Genomic DNA, 19424 nt, shown 5'->3' on the forward strand with positions numbered 1-19424 from the left:
GAGGGAACATTTACAAGGAAGAATTAATAGAACTAGGCAACTGATCAGATGGTGACAAGAGAAAGTAGAGGAGGGTGAGGTAGGGAACACAAGAGGAATTGTAGTTTCTTATTTTACATGGGGAAAGGCAGTAGAGAATTCACTTTCTTTTGAAAATATTTCGAGTGAGGGGCCTGTGAGGCATCCAAATAGAGGTGTTCAGTCAGGGGACAGCAGAGAGGTCAGGGCTGGGGATCCATCTGGGGACTCACAGAAGTAGATAGTGATTGAAACCGTACAAGTAGATGAGGTGACCAAAGGGAGAGGTGTGTTGATGAGAAGAGATGAGGACCTAGGACAGGTCCTGGGGAATATTATTTAAATTGTCTACAAAAGACCCAGAAATGTAGGAATAGACTCCAAGAAAGAATTGTGTGAAAGATGGTGGGGAGAAGTTAGTTTCATGAAGTTCATGGTCAGCAATGTCAGTTTTGACTGAGAGGTCAATGGTTGTAAGGACTGGAAAATGGCCGTCTTCAGGGAGGAGATCAATTTGGGACCTCAGAGACTCATTGCCATGGTTTGAAGAGTGAGGGTTAAGGAAATCTGGATTGCCTTTTCAAGAAGTTTAAGCTAGAGAAGGAAAGTTCGAGAGACTATAACAACTAAAGAAAGCTGTGTGGTGGCAGGAGGTTTCAATTTTTAAGGACTAAAGAAATCTCAGCATGTTTTTTTAAAGCCAAATAGAAAGCATTAGTAGAGAGGGAGAGATTGAAGATATAAGAATAAATAGGGGATAATTGATGGAGTGAGACCCCTGGAGAAGTGAGAGGGACAGGGATCTAGAGCACCAATGAGGGCCTAAACCTCAGGTAGAAGGAGAGGACACTGTGTTTCCGGTAAGATGTGAAGGGAGATGTTACTGATGGAGATAAATTCATAGGAGCGGGACAGGAAGTGAAGTCAAAGGAGTTCCAAACTGATGGCCTCCGTTTTTCTCAGTCAAGTAGAAGGAATTTCTTACGCTGAAAGTAAGGGAGGAGAGGATGAAGCAGAAGTTTGAGCGAAGTTGTGAAATTCTAGAATATTCGCTAAGAGCAGTGGGAAAGGAAGTTGGCCAGGGTCAAGAAGGGTACTGCTCAGTGCCATTGATGACCCAATTCTGTCCGTGACCTTTATAGTAAGCACCAATCTGCATGGCTGTGTGATTCTTTTTCCCCCAACAACTTTTACCAGCCTCCGTATGGAAATGGAGATTTCACAGTTGGATTCTGTCAGGGCAAGGTTTTGTGGGAGAATTGCAAGAGCGGGTCACAGGAGCATAGTTTCCAGGGCACTGGCTTAAGAGCAGTTTAAATGATGGACCACAGGGCTTCCCTGGTGGCGCAGTGGTTGAGAGTCCGCCTGCCGATGAAGGGGACATGGGTTCGTGCCCTGGTCTGGGAGGATCCCACGTGCCGCGGAGCGGCTGGGCCTGTGGGCCATGGCCGCTGGGCCTGTGCGTCCGGAGCCTGTGCTCCGCAATGGGAGAGGCCACAACGGTGAGAGGCCCGCGTACTGCAAAAAAAAAAAAAAAAAAAAAAAAAAAAATGATGGACCACAGAGTCTAGGCAAGGAGGAAGCTGAGAAATTGGCTAAACGTGGAAGGATCCAGGGATTGGAGGTTTTGTTGACATCAAAGAACAAGTAAAATAGGAATAAGGTCATGAAAGAGTGAGAAGGCTAGCAGGATGGGAGGCTGGACCCAGAGAATGAGATAACAGGGTTATTTCAGAGAATATTTCAGAGAAAGGGTCATTCTGGATAATGAAGAGGCCTGGGGTGGCTGTGGTTCTCCATTCTGTCTGCACATCATCTATGGGGCTTTAAAAAGTCATTTGCCCAGGACTCATCCTCAGAAATCCTGATATAGTAGGTTCTGAGTGGGCCCAAGGTGTTGGGATTTTTATGAAACTCTACAGGTTATTCTGATGAGCAGCTCTGGTTGAGAACCACTGGTTTAATGCTGACCATGGGAGTGGATTGAAGTGGAAAGGAGATGAAGTTCATTAGAGCTAAGGGAGGTCAAGGAGTTAAAAGGAGAGGGTGTGTATGAAAGAGGTGTCCATTTGTATATTATGTTTCACAGAGAGATGGCAGCACTGAGTGTTGGAAAGAATACTGGGAGCCAAAGTCCTCAGTGGATAAGAGGACTTGGCCAGGAGAACTAAATGGCAGTAACCTCACAGGAGGGGGCTTTGTAGGAAAGTGCGGAAGTACTGATCTCAAACAGACAATATGGAATAAAAATGAGGAAACTCTGCCCTTCTCCATTCCCCCGGACCTAAAGACTTGGAATGGGGAAGAACCATCAGCGTCCATCAGGATTATCTGAGGAAGTGGTACCTTCGTTGGATAGTAGGGTTTAAAATAATTTTTCTCAACCCCAGCTGCTTAATGGAAATACTGGAGGGCGTTTAAAAATTAAAAGTGCTGAGGTCTACCCCAGACTAAATCTGAATCTCTGGGGGCAGGGCTCTGAAATCTCTCTCTCTCTCTTACTTTTTTGAAGTTTCCCACATGAGAGTGATGCACAGTGAAGTTTGAGAACCTAAGGCAAGAAGTCAACAGTGCATTTAATGAAGAGGTTGAAGTAAAGGTGTAGGGGGATTTTAATGGAGTAAGCCCTAGTCACTAGAGAAATGCAGAACATTGGGGTCGGGGTGTATAGGAGGTGACAGATGACTTCTCTTTCTTTAAAATGTAGTGGGGTGTCTTCCCTGGTGGCGCAGTGGTTGAGAGTCCGCCTGCCGATGCAGGGGACACGGGTTCGTGCCCCGGTCCGGGAAGATCCCGCATGCCGCGGAGCGGCTGGGCCCGTGAGCCATGGCCGCTGAGCCTGCGCGTCCGGAGCCTGTGCTCCGCAACGGGAGAGGCCACAACAGTGAGAGGCTCGCGTACCGCAAAAAAAAAAAAAAAAAAGAAAGAAAGAAAGAAAGAAAAATGTAGTGGGATGGGGAAAGATGTCAAGATGAGAGATTCTGGACAGATTAGCTGGCCCCTGGAGTTACAGCCAGAACCATGAGCAGGCAGAGGGTCCCAGTGCCAAACACCATTTGTAATCTGTGGTCTAGTCAGCAATTTGTGGCCTTCGTTCTAGGTTCCAATAGAATATGGCTGATACACTTAGAAAGTGGTACTCGTTTGTTCTTCTGCTCTCTGCAAATATCAACCCAGAGGTGATCAGGCCGCGTCTTATGAGCCCAAGATTCAGGTTAGGATGAGTCTTAATATAAACAACCACTGCTCACAGAATTTTCTGGGGGAGACACAGACATTTTAGTATTCCTTAAAAGAAAAAAAAGAAAAAAGTTCTCAGCTAGTCTCCATTCAGTCACTAACCATTTACTGAAGACTAACGGCTCAAACCTATTGAGGTTTTCTTTTAATGCTACTGAGTAATAAATAGTGTGGCTATTAAGAGCTTAGGTTCTGTAGACACAATTGAGACCTAGGTTCAAATCCTGGCTCTGACACCTGCCAGCTGTGTAATCTTGGATATGTGGTTTAACTTCACAGAGTCGTACTTCCTCATCTGTAAAACAATAACAATACAATAATAATGCCTGCCTTATAAGATTGTGGTGGAGATTAAATGAGATAACCCTAGAAGCACTTTGCACATGGTGAATATTCCATAGATGATAGTGATTACGTGTGCAGACATAAGCCAGGTGCTAGGGAATGTGAGAATGAATAAGATACACTCTCTGCTGTCAAATATCTCAGATTTTAGCTAGAGAGATAGGTATGTAAAGAAGAAATGACAATTCAGTGTTACTAAGGGCCAAACTCAGAGTACACACTGGGTAGCTCTCTGGGAGCATGAAGAGAAGGGCATTCAACTTTGTCTGCAGAGGGAAGACAGGAAAAGACTCGCCAGAGGAGAGGAAACACAAGAGTGAGTCTTCAAGAAAAAGGACTGGGGCTTCCCTGGTGGCGCAGTGGTTGAGAGTCTGCCTGCCAATGCAGGGGACACGGGTTCGTGCCCCGGTCCGGGAGGATCCCACATGCCACGGAGCGGCTGAGCCTGTGAGCCGTGGCCGCTGGGCCTGCACGTCCGTAGCCTGTGCTCCACGACGGGAGAGGCCACAACAGTGAGAGGCCCGCATACCGCAAAAAAAAAAAAAAAAAAAAAGACTAATGGGCGCAGATGTGAGGCGTTAAGAAGTAAGACTTGCCAGGCCTCCGTGTAGCATGTGTAAAAGCTTGGCAGTAAGAGAAAAGCTTGGCAGTTGAGGGAGCATGAAATGGGTATGGAGCAGTGGGGGCCATAGCAAGAATAGACAGTAGAGAGGTATGCTGGGGGCAGATTAAGCAGGCCCTTGGCTAGCATGCTAAGGAGCATGAACTCTGAACTTCTGGATAATGGGGAGCCATTGAAGGATCTTACAGGCAGGAATGCGGGCAGATATATATATTTCAAAAGATTACTCCGGCCACAGAGTAATGAATTGCAGGGGGCAAAATTGGAGGTAGTAAGACCAGGTGAAAAATGCCGGTGCCTTGGACTAAGATGGTGGTTTGTGGAGATGAAAGGAAGAAGATGCATCCAAAGTGAGTTTGGGAAAGAGAACGTGATGACTGATTAAGGTAGAATTAAAGTAGGAGTCAAAGAAGCTCCCAAATTTATGATTTGGGCAGTTGGGCCAGGGCTGAAATAACCAAAAGCCAGAGTAAGCAGGTGCCTAAGGCCCAGCACATTGGAGCACCCAAAATGTGAAAACATTTTGATTTGGGATATAGAGTAGTTTTTTTAAAGACTTAAGTTAATCATCATAGGAACATCAGAACTTTTGGGGCTTCCTTCCCTTTTTATGCTTTAGTGTTGCTTTTATTTGAGAGGGGAGGTCGTAATCTTTTCATTGCTTAGAGCCTCCCAAAGCGGAGGAGTCCAAGGCCTTAATCCTTCTCTGATCTGGGTGGTGAGTGCTTATCATTTCAACGAGGACATGGACACTGAAGGAGGAGCAAGTTTGGCCTTCCTGCCTCTGTTACGCTTTGTCCTGCGTGAAGAGAATGGCATAATCAGACTGGTAAGGGACTGACAACCAGCTGGCCTTAGGGAGACCCCATTAGGCTGATTCACATAGCTCAGCTGAAGTGGAGTGTTTACATCTAAGTCAACAGGCTTCAATTGTGCAGCTATTGCTAATGGAGAAGTAGGGAGAGCCTGTTTGCTGGCAAGAGAGGTCATGGATGCAAGTTGATACAATGATTAGAGATGGAGACTAAGCTAGGGGTTCTTAACCTAGAGCCCAGGGGAATCTTGAACCTCTGAAGTTATATGCAAAATTGTGTATGTGTGTATAGTGATCAAAGATCAGAGTGATCTTTGACACCAAAAAGGCCACCAACCACCAGAGTACATTTACTGTGAAGTGAATAAAGCTGCTTATTCAGAGTTTCTCACTTGCCTGGGACTCTTCCAAGGCTCTAGAAGAAGCCCTAGCAATTTTGTATTGTTTTTACCTAAAGGGAGCTTTCCTCTCAAATTACATAAAGTCTTTGGTCCCACAAAATCTGTATCTACCCCTGCCAACAGCAGATTAGGGAATTACCCAACATGAGTTAGTATCTGGGAGTGAATGCCATCCAAGAGAAATGAATGCCAAAGACTGCATCAGAAAAGGCAGAAGAAAAGATGCCCATCAAATGAAGAATGGTCACTGAGGGAGGAGGAGAATCAGACCACATTGTCAAGGAAGTATAAAGAGAGGCGGTTAGCCATGTCCAACATGGATGGGACATCAGGAAAGAGGAAAATAAGAAAACGATTACAGGAGTGGCTGGGACATCTTCAGTGGAGTGGCAAGAACAGAAAAGCTGATTGTTCTGTTTGCCTTTCTGGACAAGTAAAAGTGGTAGGTGAACAAGTATAAATGGTAGCTACAGTCCATAAACATGCAGGGGAAGTAGAAGTACCTACCCCAAACTCTAATGTTCAGTTAAAATGATAGTCAATAAAGTAGGCTCACTGTAAATGTGGAATCCATGCTGAATTGAAGTTGGATGGCACATATATACTTTTCAAAATGAGTCCTAAATGTTTTCCATGGCCAGGCAACGACTTTGAGTGACCCTTGTCCCCACCCCAACCCCAACCTTTCTTTCTTAATCTTGTATCTTAATCCTCTTACTACTTGAATTTCCATATTTCTGTCCCATATCTCTGTCCTCTGGCTGGCGGTATGGAACAGTGAGAAAGAGTAGGAAGTGAAAAGAAGCCATACGAATGACATTTGAACATGAAATGTTTTGAATTTAAAATTTGTCCTGGGTAACCCACAAAACCAGTAATCCATTATGGTTAATTAAATGTTGTCTGAAATTGAGGCCAAGGAAACATCTATTTGAACCAGAATGTTCTAAATTTGCCACCCTGGCAACTCTAAAGTTGATTGGTTTCCATTGGGCAAAACTGGTTCATGCTGACTTACCCAGTATTAGGGTGAGTATTATTTTTTTGACTGTGAAATGCAGCCATATCAGAGATACATGCTCAAATTTGCTGCTCTGTCTATTATGGAAGCTAGTAAATGCCATTTTACAATGCTTCCATAATAACTTCCTCCTGGGATTTCTTTTGAGATAGACTAATTTCATTACAGTTCCCAACTTAATTTCTTCAGTGATTATACCTTTAAAGGCTTTTGATTTATTAACTATTGATGTATTTCTTCATAATTGTGTCACTATGAATAATCTGTTACTTGAGGACAATGATTTTGAATGGCTACTATGACAAAATTTATAGGGACATGGAAAAATAGCTACAAACTAAAATGACTAAACCAAGGAATTGGTTTGAGGTTTCTAAGAACTCAATAAAATTAATTCAGTAAAAAGCAACAATTTGTGTTTTGTTTTCTACTAGCAAAGTTATTGCTTTGCAATAGTATTCTCATTGAAAGAAGACCAAGAGCCTGTTAAGCTACTCTTCATAATGTAAACGTGTAAATTAAAGTTCTGGTTACTTGATATTTGGCTATGGTTTAAAATAGAAACAATTCATAACACTTTTATAGATAGCTTAAGCACTTTTCTATTCTTTCTTTCTAATAGTAAGGCTTAGCTTGACTTGAGTCTAATGAATTTCTTCTATAGTATGTGGTATTTGATCCAACAAGACCAGTTAAACACAATATACCTAGATACCTGCTGATTACATCATTAGACTGGTAAAGGACATAAATCAGTTTGACTGCAAGTTTTGTTTGAATTGGATTTGGAAATTTGGAAATTATTTGGACATAGCATTTTGTCAAACTCTCAGCCATTTATTTAAATAAAATTATAAATTCTGGAGTTAAATATTGTTATAATTGTGTTGGATTCAATTGTCTTTCAACAGTTGATGAATTGATGAGCCTAATTGTACAACTTATGGATGCCAAAACTGTATCCCAAATAAATACATGTTAACATTTTGCCTTTAGCCAATAAGAAGAAAGAGAAAGAACGCCCAGAGATCTCTCTTCCTTCAGACTTTGAACATACGATTCATGTGGGGTTTGATGCAGTCACCGGGGAATTCACTGTAAGTAAGCTCCTTATTTTGTTTTGTAAGGCATGAAAAGATTCCTTTGTGAAAATAGGTTTGAAGGAAGAATTGCCACGTCCCAAAATGTCAGACTTGATGTTTTTGGTGATTTCAAGGAAGGTGGACTTTGCCTAGACAATCACAGATGGAACTAGAGAGTGGCAAGGGTATTGGCAAAATTATTTTGTCCATCTTAACAAAAACGTCTGATCGTGGTTAGCCTTCAACTTGATTGAAAATGCTAATTTACCATGGCACAGGAGATGTAGTTCAGATAGACTCAGCTTGAGCCTATTCTTTATCACTTTAAGTGAATCAGAGAACCATTGACTCAACTTGGCCAGTGAAGACAGTCTATCTGAATAATTCAGGCTTTACAATGGAACCCAGATAAGTTAACCACACTAACCAAAAATCTCTGTAAAATTGACCTTTTCTTCTCTTTGATTTCAAGAACATAGCTTATTTTTAGGCTTATTTACAGGTATATTTTGTAGATATTCAAAACAACAGACCCCATGTTTCAGGAAGAAATATTGATGGCTGTATCGTATGCTTTAGTGGTTATATGCTTACTTTATATTTGTATATATGTGTATATATATATATATATATATATACACATATATACAAATATAATATATATACATAATGCACAATAAATACCAGTAAGAATTCTCCAGAAAGACTATAGCTATAGATCCAGTCTTTCTTTGGATATTTTTAGTGCTCAAATAGCACATGATCTCAGATCTATGATATTTTATACCTTTTTTTTTTTAAAGATCTGGCATCTTTCTTTTAGATGGATGAAGGAAAAGATGTGGCTAGAAACATGTCCTCAGGAAGACTAACTACTTTTTCATACTAGTAAGGACCTCAATCAAAATGTGCATTCTGAGATAATGAGTAATTTTGAATGCGTTCTGGAAAAAAATCTTTGATAGAACCATCACCATTAATTCTTGGATTCTTAAACCAGAGAGAAATTTAGGTATTAAATAATTAAATTTCCTATTTCATAACATGATGGTTAGTGAGTAGACTGTGTCATAAGATTAAATTTTTAAAAAGAGGGAACAAATTAATTTGATTTGGAGAATCAAACCATGTTTCTGAACTGACAAATTACCTTCTTTTTTCAATTCCGGAAGTAAGCAGTGTGAGAATGCAATGGAAACTGACTAAACATCTTAGCCTTGTAAAGTGATGTGAGCTGATTGTATGTTCTCAGTAGCAAGCAGAAGAGAACATTAAGAAGTGCTGACATTGATAAAGTTGAGATACTGGTTTAACCAATTTCATCATTGGAGTCAGAGATATTATTCAAATGGCCTTGAGTTTGAGCCCAGCCTCTGTTCTTTGCTGTGTTTGAGAATATTCTGTTAGCTACACTTAGAAAATATAACCTCACTGTCACCACCACCACCACCATCATCACCACCCAAAGCAAAAAATATTTATATATATTTTTATAATCTGAACAAGTTTAGATTTTTAAAAAATCATAAACAAAGAGATGACTATTTTTTCTGATGTTTGAAACAGTAAAAGCACTGAATCATTATAAGTTTTATCTTAAAAATCTTCCCTTTTTTATTTTAAGAACTGTCTTTCCAGTTTTGACCTTTTTGTTTTCCATGTGCTTTTCTTCTGTTTAATCTTTTCTTCTGTTTTATTGTTGTCATTCCATATTTCTCTGTTCTTTTATTCTTCCTTTTCGTTTTCTGATGTGAAAATTTTCCCCTCCACTATTCTCATGTGATATTCTGGTTCCTTTCCAATTTTTAATTTTTTTCCACTCTTTCCTACTTGCTTGACATCTTCTGATAGAATTTCTCTATCTTTAGCTTTTCCTTTGTTCTTTATGGGTTCTGAATGGAAATGAAGGAAAGTGAATCACCATCATCTTGCTGACTGGAGACCATCCATTTTCACTTTGCTGTCAGTTAGGACCCCAAGAATCAACCAGAGAGGGGTGGGGTGGGATGTGTGATGGGCAATCTTTCCAATTGTGAAAAATATTTTGATGCAACTGAACCAAACCAAACAAGAACCTTTCTCCTCCTCCCAAAAACCTAATATAAATAAAGTGTTTGGATGCAATTGTTAGAAATCCACTGAATATATAGATGAGACAGAGGCTAAATTTGGAAATGTGATGTACTTTATTGTCGCTGTGATAATCTTTCATAACTATTTGTCCCCACGTTGTTTTTTAAAGATACCAAATTCTGCCCTTTTTTTTACTATCTTAACCTATGATTTATATTTACTAGCTTTAAAAATACCAGATGATAATAAACTTTTAAAAGTCATTTTATTAGTAGGATTTAGAATGGGGTCTTAATCGCCCCAGTACCACTAATTGGTTGTGTGTGTGTGTATGTGTGTGTGTGTGCGTGTGTTCATGTGGAGGGGGAGGGACATATTACTAAATTTGATCATTACAGTTGTTGAGGTTGAATTTTGAGCAATTTGTTGAACTGTCGAGTCCAGTTGTCTCACAGGGGCCTGTTATTTGGAATATTTGGACACTGGTTTGGTGTATTGCTTGGTGCTTACCCTTTGGCTAATTGGCCCATAAAACCTTGTACACTTGGTCACACACTTGGACCCTGAGGTTAAAATTAGGTTGGGAGGTGAGATTTTGGGTATGAAACTATTATAAGTCCTTACCCTTTATATTACCATTTTTGTCCCAAATACTTCAGAACTCCCCCTTCCAGACCTCTAGACCTGTGACGGTCGCTTCAAGTCAATCAGAGGGAAAAATGGTATGAGTGATATACATTATCATTTCTTATGATAAGATAAATGCTTGGCCTGTTGTATCATGCTGCCATTCTCCTGGGCTACACTGGACAATCCCCAGCTTGATGTACATCTAGCTGTTATTACATACGTGGTCAGGCTTCTGATGCTCACACTTCTAGGTCTCCATTAGCTATCTGACTTTTGGGGTTTGTACCTCAATTTGGAGTAATGAGTTATGGCTTTCTGATTACATGCCTTTATGGCATACATTCAAATTTAAGTGTCAGGTTTCATTGATGAACTGGTTTATCTCAACTTAAAAAAGGAAAAAAAATTATGTCAGCAGTGTAGTCACGTGGTAAGTATAGTTGTCTGGAGGATCTTTTGCAATTGACAGCAGTTTTTCCTGCTGTCTAGTGATCACAAGACTATTATCACAAAAGTTTAGAAGTGCCATGAGTATGTATAATAACTGCAAATATTCTAATGATTATGATAATGATCATGCCAGTGATGTCTGCTCTGGTGGTTATGTGCAATGCATACCTGGTTTTGTAACACTTAATAACTCCTTTGGCCATTACAGTATTAACCAAATGCTATTAATTGCACTTAGAATCAGAACTGGGATCATGCATGGGCTCCTGAGTTCAAATTTTTGGCTTAAGGCTTTAGCATCAAATTGCGTGATGAATGCATGTAAAAGTGTCCTTTCACTGTGCTTGGAGTAACCCCAAATGCCAGGAATCAAAGACCTGTAACCCAAATCAAATCAGTTGGGTAAAAGCATGTTTCTGTAGCATTGGAAATATCTTTATTTAGGCAAAGCTGTTACCTTATATCTGATCTTATTTTGTGGGAAGTGGGACTTTAGAACTGCGGCATTAAAATGGAGATTATTCATAATATGGTTCCAAACGAAATGGTTTCCCTTTCCCTGCTCTAAATGTCTAAGAAATTCAAACATAGAGTCTGGCTGTGTGGGAAGCTTAAGCTAGTTTTCTCTAAGCCAGCCACGACTTTAGCTCCAAAATACATAAGAATCACCTTAATGAGAACAGGTTAAATTCAGCATCACCATATACCTCTTCTTTGAATTTTAGCCATACAGACACTTCCAATGTGAAATTGAAAATGGTTCACCAGAATTGGGAACTGAAATTTGTAAGTTCATCACATGGCCATTGGCTACCTGTGATCACCCAGTCGTAAAAACAACTTACAAATTATTGTTGAAGCTTTTCATGATGCCATCCTTCTTCCCTCCAAATTCATGTTTCTGCCTTTTAGTAATTTCTCCAGTCATTTAATGGTAATCCTTATTATTGCATATTTATGGAGGAAGCATCTGGCCAAAAGTGGAACTATGCATCCAAACTTTGGAACATTGTTGTTTTCTCTGTTTTCTTAAATCTGTTGTCCTGTAGCCTGTCCTGCCCCTGATTTAGTTAATACCTCCCTATTTTCATAACCGCCCCACTTTAGAAGGGATTAACCCGTCCCCATTCAGACCCATTGGTTTCATCTCCTCCCACCTTCTAAGTTGTCCCACATTCTGTTTTAACTTTCTTTTCTTTCTTTATTTACGTCCATTACAGCCAGATCTCTATGGCTCACAGATGTGCCCAGGGAAGCTCCCAGAGGTGCGTCACAGGCCCAAAAGAAGCTTGCATCAAAGTGCTTCTTTGAGATGTCATAGCACTGCAGCAGCAGGTTCATGTGTGTGCAGTAGAGTTGTTGCTTGGCTTATCTCACTTTTTTGTTGTCATTCCCAAACTCTGGAGGCCCACGTCACACATTGTTTTGCCGAGACTTCATAGGACAAAGCCACGTAAATTGTGTCTAGATGCACTTCAGGAAGAGTGTGTCTGTTTCTCGCTCCAAGTTCTCTTGGAGGTTGGATAATTATGCAATGGGGACATCTGTAGGCCGAACATGTAGGAAACAATGCTGAACGCTCAATACAAAGCTAACCTCTCTGTGTAATTTTTGCAATTCTCCTTGGTTAGATTGCCAAACACTCCCTCCTCTCTGCTCTAAATGCTTCAGATTATTGCAAATTTTCAGAAGGCTTTGGCATGGTTGCCACCGTCCCCAGGTTCTATGTGGCCAATGAACGAAGTGGGGAGGAGGGGACGGGGGGAGGAGAGGAGAAAGCTGCAGGGAAAAATGTTACTATTTAGCACCCCTGTGGTTATTGCTTGTCCATGAGTCTATTTTTGTCTCCTCTCAATCCCCCTTTATGTTAAAGCTCTAGACCCCCCAAAAAAATTACATTTGATAACCACAGAGTATGAACTGACCAAGGGTGAGGCTTTACTTTTATTCTAAAAGATATTCTGATTACAACATGCCCAGAAACAGCTTATGTTATTCCAGTCATATAAAATCTATTGATCTGCACTATACTATGCTGTGCACAAATTTAGAGAAGTCTTGCTATGTCTGCCCTGAGTCGCCAGAAAAAATAAGCTAAGCCGTAAACATCATTTCATGGATGAGCAGAGTTAATATGGAGGTGATTTTCATGCGCTTTTTTTTTTCTATCACAGTCATACTCCCACCCACCCTTTTTAAGTTGGATCTTAGTTTTACCTATGTGTTTTAATTAGAGAAGAGAATGATTGCATTATTAAGTTACTAACTTTAAATCTAGAGTGTAACTTCAGTTTCCCAAGTGTAATCCTACAGGTAGCATGGGCTTCTTGGTGAAGAACTTTACTGGAACATGAAAATGCAGCTGCTGAATGTTCTGAGCTTCCATTCTTTCCCTTTGGTTGTCCACAGGGAATTCCTGAGCAATGGGCACGATTACTCCAAACCTCCAACATAACAAAGCTGGAACAGAAGAAGAACCCCCAAGCCGTTCTAGATGTTCTCAAATTCTATGATTCCAAAGAAACAGTCAACAACCAGAAGTACATGAGCTTTACGTCAGGAGGTAAGAGTAAATGTAGGATATCAAAAAGTGAAGAACTGGGACTTCCCTGGCAGTCCAGTGGTTAGGACTCTGCGCTTCCATGGCAGGGGGCCCGGGTTTGATCCCTGGTCGGGAACCAAGATCCCAAAAGCCGCGCGGTGCTACCAAAAAAAAAAAAAAGTGAAGAAGTAATTCCAATCTCAGAACCTCAGGATTAGAACAGAATGCCTGGAGGGCATTCGAAGCCAGTTCAAGTTCCTTTTTTGAATGACTTCAACATAAATCAACCAAAAGATGAGTTGGAAGTTGAAGTTGATGTTAGGAGATTTACAGTACTTGGGTGATTTTAAAACTCAAGTAAGGAAATTGTTCAGTGAAGCAGTAGTTGTCAGTTTGGATCAGCAATCACAATTGTTGTTTTGTCTCTTCACTGGCATGAAGACACTGAGTCACTTAGGATCAGGCCTTGTCATGCGTTTAGGAAGTAAGAGGTGTCTGGATCAAACCCTGGTCTCTTGAAATTTATTTTATCCCTTAGATTCACTGAATTGCATGCACCATGATGACACAGCACAAATTTTGTGGTTGCTGAGTTATTTTGATCTGACGGTAAAATCAGACTTAAAGAAATCATGTCTTGGTATTTATAAGAGATTGACATGGCCACGTTCCTGCCATATCTCGACTTCATTTGCTAGCCTGTAGACCCAGCCTTCGTTTGAAGGTTTGATGTCCAAATTTGCACTGTAAGCAACTGAAAAAATATACCAAGCAATTATTTTGCATTGTGAAAAAGATGATCTGGGTTGCGTCTCTAAAACAATTTATTATATTACATCTAAAGAAAGAAGAGGGAGCTTCCCTGGTGGCGCAGTGTTTGAGAGTCCACCTGCCAATGCAGGGGACGTGGGTTCGTGCCCCGGTCCGGGAAGATCCCACATGCCGTGGAGCGGCTGGGCCCATGAGCCATGGCCGCTGGGCCTGCGCATCCGGAGCCTGTGCTCCGCAACGGGAGAGGCCACAACAGTGAGAGGCCCGTGTACCGCAAAAAAAAAAAAAAAAAAAAAAAAGTACCGCAAAAAAAAAAAAAAGAAAGAAAGAAGAGAATACTATCATTAGTGCTCCAGCTATAAAGAGCCCCTACCTCTTGGCATTGGTTTTAGTACAGGGCACATTTTCAAAATTTGTTCTTTATTCCACGTTGCCACTGCTTTTTTTTTTTTTTTTTTGCGGTACACGGAACTCTCACTGTTGTGGCCTCTCCCATTACGGAGCACAGGCTCCGGACGCGCAGGCCCAGCGGCCATGGCTCACGGGCCCAGCCGCTCCGCGGCATGTGGGATCTTCCCGGACCAGGGCACAAACCCTCGTCCCCTGCATCGGCAGGCGGACTCTCAACCACTGCGCCACCAGGGAAGCCCTGCCACTGCTTTTTAACCCTTTTGTTTTTATGTGTCGAATTCTCTCAGTTTATAAAGATGAAATCCTGAAAAAAACTATGTTAGAACTCGACAGTATCTGAGTTATTGCTCTATTCTGAAACTCACCATATGTTTTCTTGATGGTCTCGTGTTGAGGCTAACTAATAGCCTAGGAGGGGAAGGGGAGGAAGGGAAGGGGAAAGGAAGGAAGGGTGGAAGGGAGGAAGGGAAATGAGGGAGGGAGGAGGAGAGGGAAGGAGGAAGTCGGGGAGAAATTCTGGATATAGACGTGTAAAATCATACCAGTCAGGAGTAGGTTATCTCAACATTCCTCAGTATAGATGAGATTCACTGGAGGCCTTCATTAAGATCTATAAAATGGGGTGGCGAGAATATGGTGATGATGTAAGGGTGTGAGCTATTTTAAGAAAAGCTAGTCATTTGTCGTAGTATCTATTTAATACTGCATCAGAAAATTTCCTTCTGGTCAAACACATGCAGTTTTTTTAAGCATGGTCTCTAAATGAGGCAGTCTTTATGAAACAAAGGTAATATCTTTACCTTCACTTTTCAGATAAAAGCGCACATGGATACATAGCAGCCCATCCTTCGGTAAGTGAAAAATTGAAAACAGTTTTGTATGATCGGTGTTTCCAGTGGTCCAAGAGAATACAATTGTGCAGATCCTGTTTTTAGATACACATAGAATCCTTTAAAAATATTTTAAAGGTATAAATTAGATACATAAAATTCACCCATTTTTAAGTGTACAGTTTGATGAGTTTTAGTAAATTTATACACCTGTGCTACCATCACCACAATCTAGTTTTAGAACACTTTCATCACCCCAGTAAGATCTCCCAGGTCTGCCTAGAGTTAACCCCCATCCACTGCACTTTAGCCCTAGGTCATCACTAATCTGGTTTTATAGATTTGTCTTTCTGGACATTTCAAATGTAAATGAAATAATACAGTATACGTCCTTTTGGGATTGGCTTTTCTCTCAGCATAATGCTCTTAGGATTCATCCAAGTTGTTGTATCAATAGTTTGTTCCTTTTTATTGCTAAGTAGTATTCCATGGTATGGCTATACTGCTATTTAACAATTTACCCATTGAAGGATTTCTAGACTGTTTACAGTTTTGGGCGTTTATAAATAAAGCTACTATGAAAATTCATGCATAAGTCTTTACATAGACAAATGTTTCTATTTCTTTTACATATAGAATCTTGAAAATAATCATCATAATGATAGAAACTTCTCTTTACTGAACAAATGTGCCAGGCACTAGGCTAATAACACTTTGTCTTCACTTATCCATTCCTACAACCCAATTAGTTAAGTCTTATAATTGTCTCCACTTTACAGATGAGGTTTAGAGAGGTGAAATAACTTGTCTAAGGTCATACCACTACATCTTTTGGTGTCACCTATTCCAACAAAGTGAGACTTTGCCCAAAGTCACATAGATAGTTTTATCAGAGAAGTGACTAGAAAATAAGCAACCTAGCTCAAGGGCCTTGGAAGTGCTATAGTGTCTGAAAGAATGCCCATACACAGAAAACAGTCTTAGACAAGGCTTCCCTTTACATGATTTTCATTTTGATATCCTGATAGAAATTATTTCCTGCCTCATTTGCTTCCTTTGGAGTGAAATAATTAGCATTAGTGAAAGTTTCCTCGCCGCTTATTCAGAGTCATGGATAATCAAGCTGATTCTTCCTTTTATAGAGGACAAATGCTGGCCTGCTTGATGTCACCCTGGGCAACCAGTGTGACAGCAGTAAATCATTTCTGGTAAAAACTAAAGGCTCTGAGATAATACGGCAGTGCCTCAAAAATTTAGAAGAGAATTACCACATGACCCAGCAGTTGCACTTCTGAATATGTACCCAAAAGAACTGAAAGCAGGGTCTTGAACAGATATTTGAACACCCATATTCATAGCAGCATTATTCATAGTAACCAGAAGGTGGAAGCAACCCAAGTGTCCATCAACAGATGAACGAATAAACAAAAGTGGTATATCCATACAATGGAATATTATTCAGCCTTAAAAAGGAAGGAAATCCTTACATAGGCTAAACATGGATGAACCTTTAAGACATTATGCTAAGTGAAATAATCCAGTCACAAAAAGACAAATACCATATGAGTCTACCTATATGAGGTATCTAGAGTAGTCAATATCATAGATACAGAAAGTGATTGCTGGGTGAGGTGGAAATGGGGTGTTGTTGTTTAATGGGTACAAAGTTTTAGTTTTGCAAGATGAAAAGAATTCTGGAGATGGATAGCAGGGATGGAGGCACAACAATATGAATATATGTAACACTCCTGGACTATACACTTACAAATGGTTAAGATGGTAAATTTTATGTTATGTCTATTTTACCACAACTAAAAAGAAAACTTAAAAGAGTAAAGGCTCTGGGCATAGGTGTTTAGTCTTATTCCTCCACTTACAAGCTGAGCCACTTTGAGAAAGTGGCTCAGCTTCTGTGACCCTCTCTTTCCTCAGCCTTTAACTGGGAATAATAACAGTACCTACCTCCTAAAACTTGTGTGAATATTGAATATGCTAATGCATATAATATATTAGTACATTACCTAGCACATACTATGTGTTTATTAAATGTAAACTACTATTGCTACTATTTGTAGATGTCAACAAAGACGAAAACTCATTCTCTCCATGCATGAGACTTGTCTGAGGCCATGGTACTGGTGCCTTGTTCAGAATTCTCAGAACAGAGCAGAATGTAGCCCTTCTTTTCTCACTGGTCATTGCCCTCCTTTTGCTTCTTTGCCATGACAGCTTCCTGGGTCTCACTGAAAACAGCACGTGAAGGGAGATAATAGCAAACTGGGAAAGACAAAAATACCAACCTTCCATAAGCAACACATACCTTACCTCCCTTGATTTAATTACTGTCATTATTGTGCGATACTAGATAAGTATCTTGACAAAGAAATTGTTGTTATCTTTTCAGGTAGTCAGTTATTTTAAACACCAACCTGCTAGGATAGTCTGTGTGTTGGTTTTCATTTTTGTAAACAGCTTATAGCTCCTAGGATATTGGCCTTTTTTTTAGCTTGCTTCTATTGGTCTTACTTACAGAATTAAAACTAAATCTACATAATGTTCAAAATATTCCATCAGATCAGAAAAAGAAAACTCATGAACTCACTGTTTGGAGATAAAACAACTGGATATTCACGTATTTAACATGTATTTATCAAGTGCCTCCTTATAAGCACTAGGAAATTTGGAGCTCAGTCTGGTAAGGGAAGAGAAGTATGAACATAAAGAAGCACAGTACCATATGGATCATGTTACATACCATAAAATATGTCCATGTGCTGTGAGAATTCAAAGGAAGGAGCTTACTTTTAGCTGGGGAGGGAAAAGGAAGGAGGCCCTCGTCTTCAAGGGCTTAAGCTCAGTGCCTAGTACAAAATAGGCACTTGGTACATATTTGTTGAATATTGAATTAGAAAATGCTTCATAGAAAAGGCGGAATTTGAACTAGATCTTGAAGGTCAGATGCGATTTGGATCTGTGAAGATAAGGAAGGGCATTCTAAGCAAAGGGAAAGCATGATAAAGGGCAGGGTAGTGAAAAGAGCAAGGGGACAAGGGGGTATGGGTTTGAATGAAGACTGAGATGCAAGAAAATGAATCATAGGGGTTAAGCCTTGAAAGTTAAGTTGGAGCCAAATCATAGAAGCCCTTAAATGGTATTCTAAGGAATCTGGCCTATGTAAGTGTACAGTGGGAAGCCCTTGAAGTTTTGTGGGGCAGGAGAGTTAGGTGATTAAAGCTTATGCTTTAGAAGAGTGATCTGATCGCAAACGTCCAGAGTGAATTAAGGACAGAAGGTAAGACTGGATGCAGGGAGACTGACTGGGGAAATATCGCAAGCATCCAAGGCCAGAGGTGATGAGGGCCTACGTGAGATAGTGGCAGTGGGAATGGAGATTAGATTTAAATTCCAAAGATGTTTAGGTTATTGATTAGATGTTGGAGGAAAGGTTGAGGTCAGAGATGATTGCAGGCTTTGGATGCTATGTGGGTGGCCAAAAAGATGAGGGTATTATCTTTCAGGAGATGCATATTTCTGGGAGAAGATGCTGAGTTTCCTATTGGACAGTTTGAGTTCGAAGGTTTGGCAAGACTTCCAGATAGGTTTCTATTGATTGAATGAACTGAATTTAGACCCTTAAGGTCAGGTTGGATCACTTCTTTGGGGCTCAGTAACTTGGGTAATTGCACCTTGTGTTCTCCTTATGGTTCTAGGGGGAGATTGCACTTCACACTGCTTGTGCTTTTGTTGCGTTAGAAACACTCCCAGTAGACCTAGCTATCCTACAGGATGTGATTTAATGGGATTGACTACCCCTTCTCGACATAGCCTGAACTGCTCACAAGTTTTGGCATCTTCTAGTAGCCTGGGTGGGAATCAAAATAGAAACAATGTTATATTCACTAAATGTGTTAAACTAATGGCAATATAATTAATAATGAATTCAGCGATGCCTCTCATAGTCATATGAATCTGCTTTACTGCCCACTCGTGATAGCTTCTTTGGTATTAGTGTTATTAAACGCTAAATACTGTTCAGGGATCTACTCTTCAATGTGAGGCTACTTTGAAATTTGTGTACATTTATTGTACTGTTGAGAGTGAAGTAATGCATTGAGAATCCTGAGCTAGTATTTTGAGTGGAAGGTAACAGCAATAATATGAATATGCCGTGATT

At 40.4% G+C, this 19424-nt stretch overlaps 1 protein-coding gene across 4 annotated transcripts in view; it reads left to right on the forward strand.

Annotated features, from left to right (window-relative positions):
- PAK3 (p21 (RAC1) activated kinase 3) overlaps nucleotides 1-19424 on the forward strand; it is a gene marked incomplete at both ends in the record, with an annotated part of 90433 nt that overhangs the window by 12274 nt on the left and 58735 nt on the right. The window contains 5 exons of one of the 4 annotated variants that reach the window (XM_079727330.1): nucleotides 7458-7558; nucleotides 10276-10338; nucleotides 11917-11961; nucleotides 13106-13259; nucleotides 15234-15271. In XM_079727330.1, the coding sequence (XP_079583456.1) occupies nucleotides 7458-7558; nucleotides 10276-10338; nucleotides 11917-11961; nucleotides 13106-13259; nucleotides 15234-15271 (401 nt within the window). The remainder of the gene's footprint in view (nucleotides 1-7457; nucleotides 7559-10275; nucleotides 10339-11916; nucleotides 11962-13105; nucleotides 13260-15233; nucleotides 15272-19424) is intronic. The other 3 variants (XM_079727331.1, XM_079727332.1, XM_079727333.1) reach the window with 3 other exon arrangements.

The sequence above is a fragment of the Hyperoodon ampullatus genome, assembly GCF_949752795.1.
Source record: "Hyperoodon ampullatus genome assembly, chromosome: X".
In the NCBI taxonomy this organism is placed as follows: Eukaryota; Metazoa; Chordata; class Mammalia; order Artiodactyla; family Ziphiidae; genus Hyperoodon; species Hyperoodon ampullatus.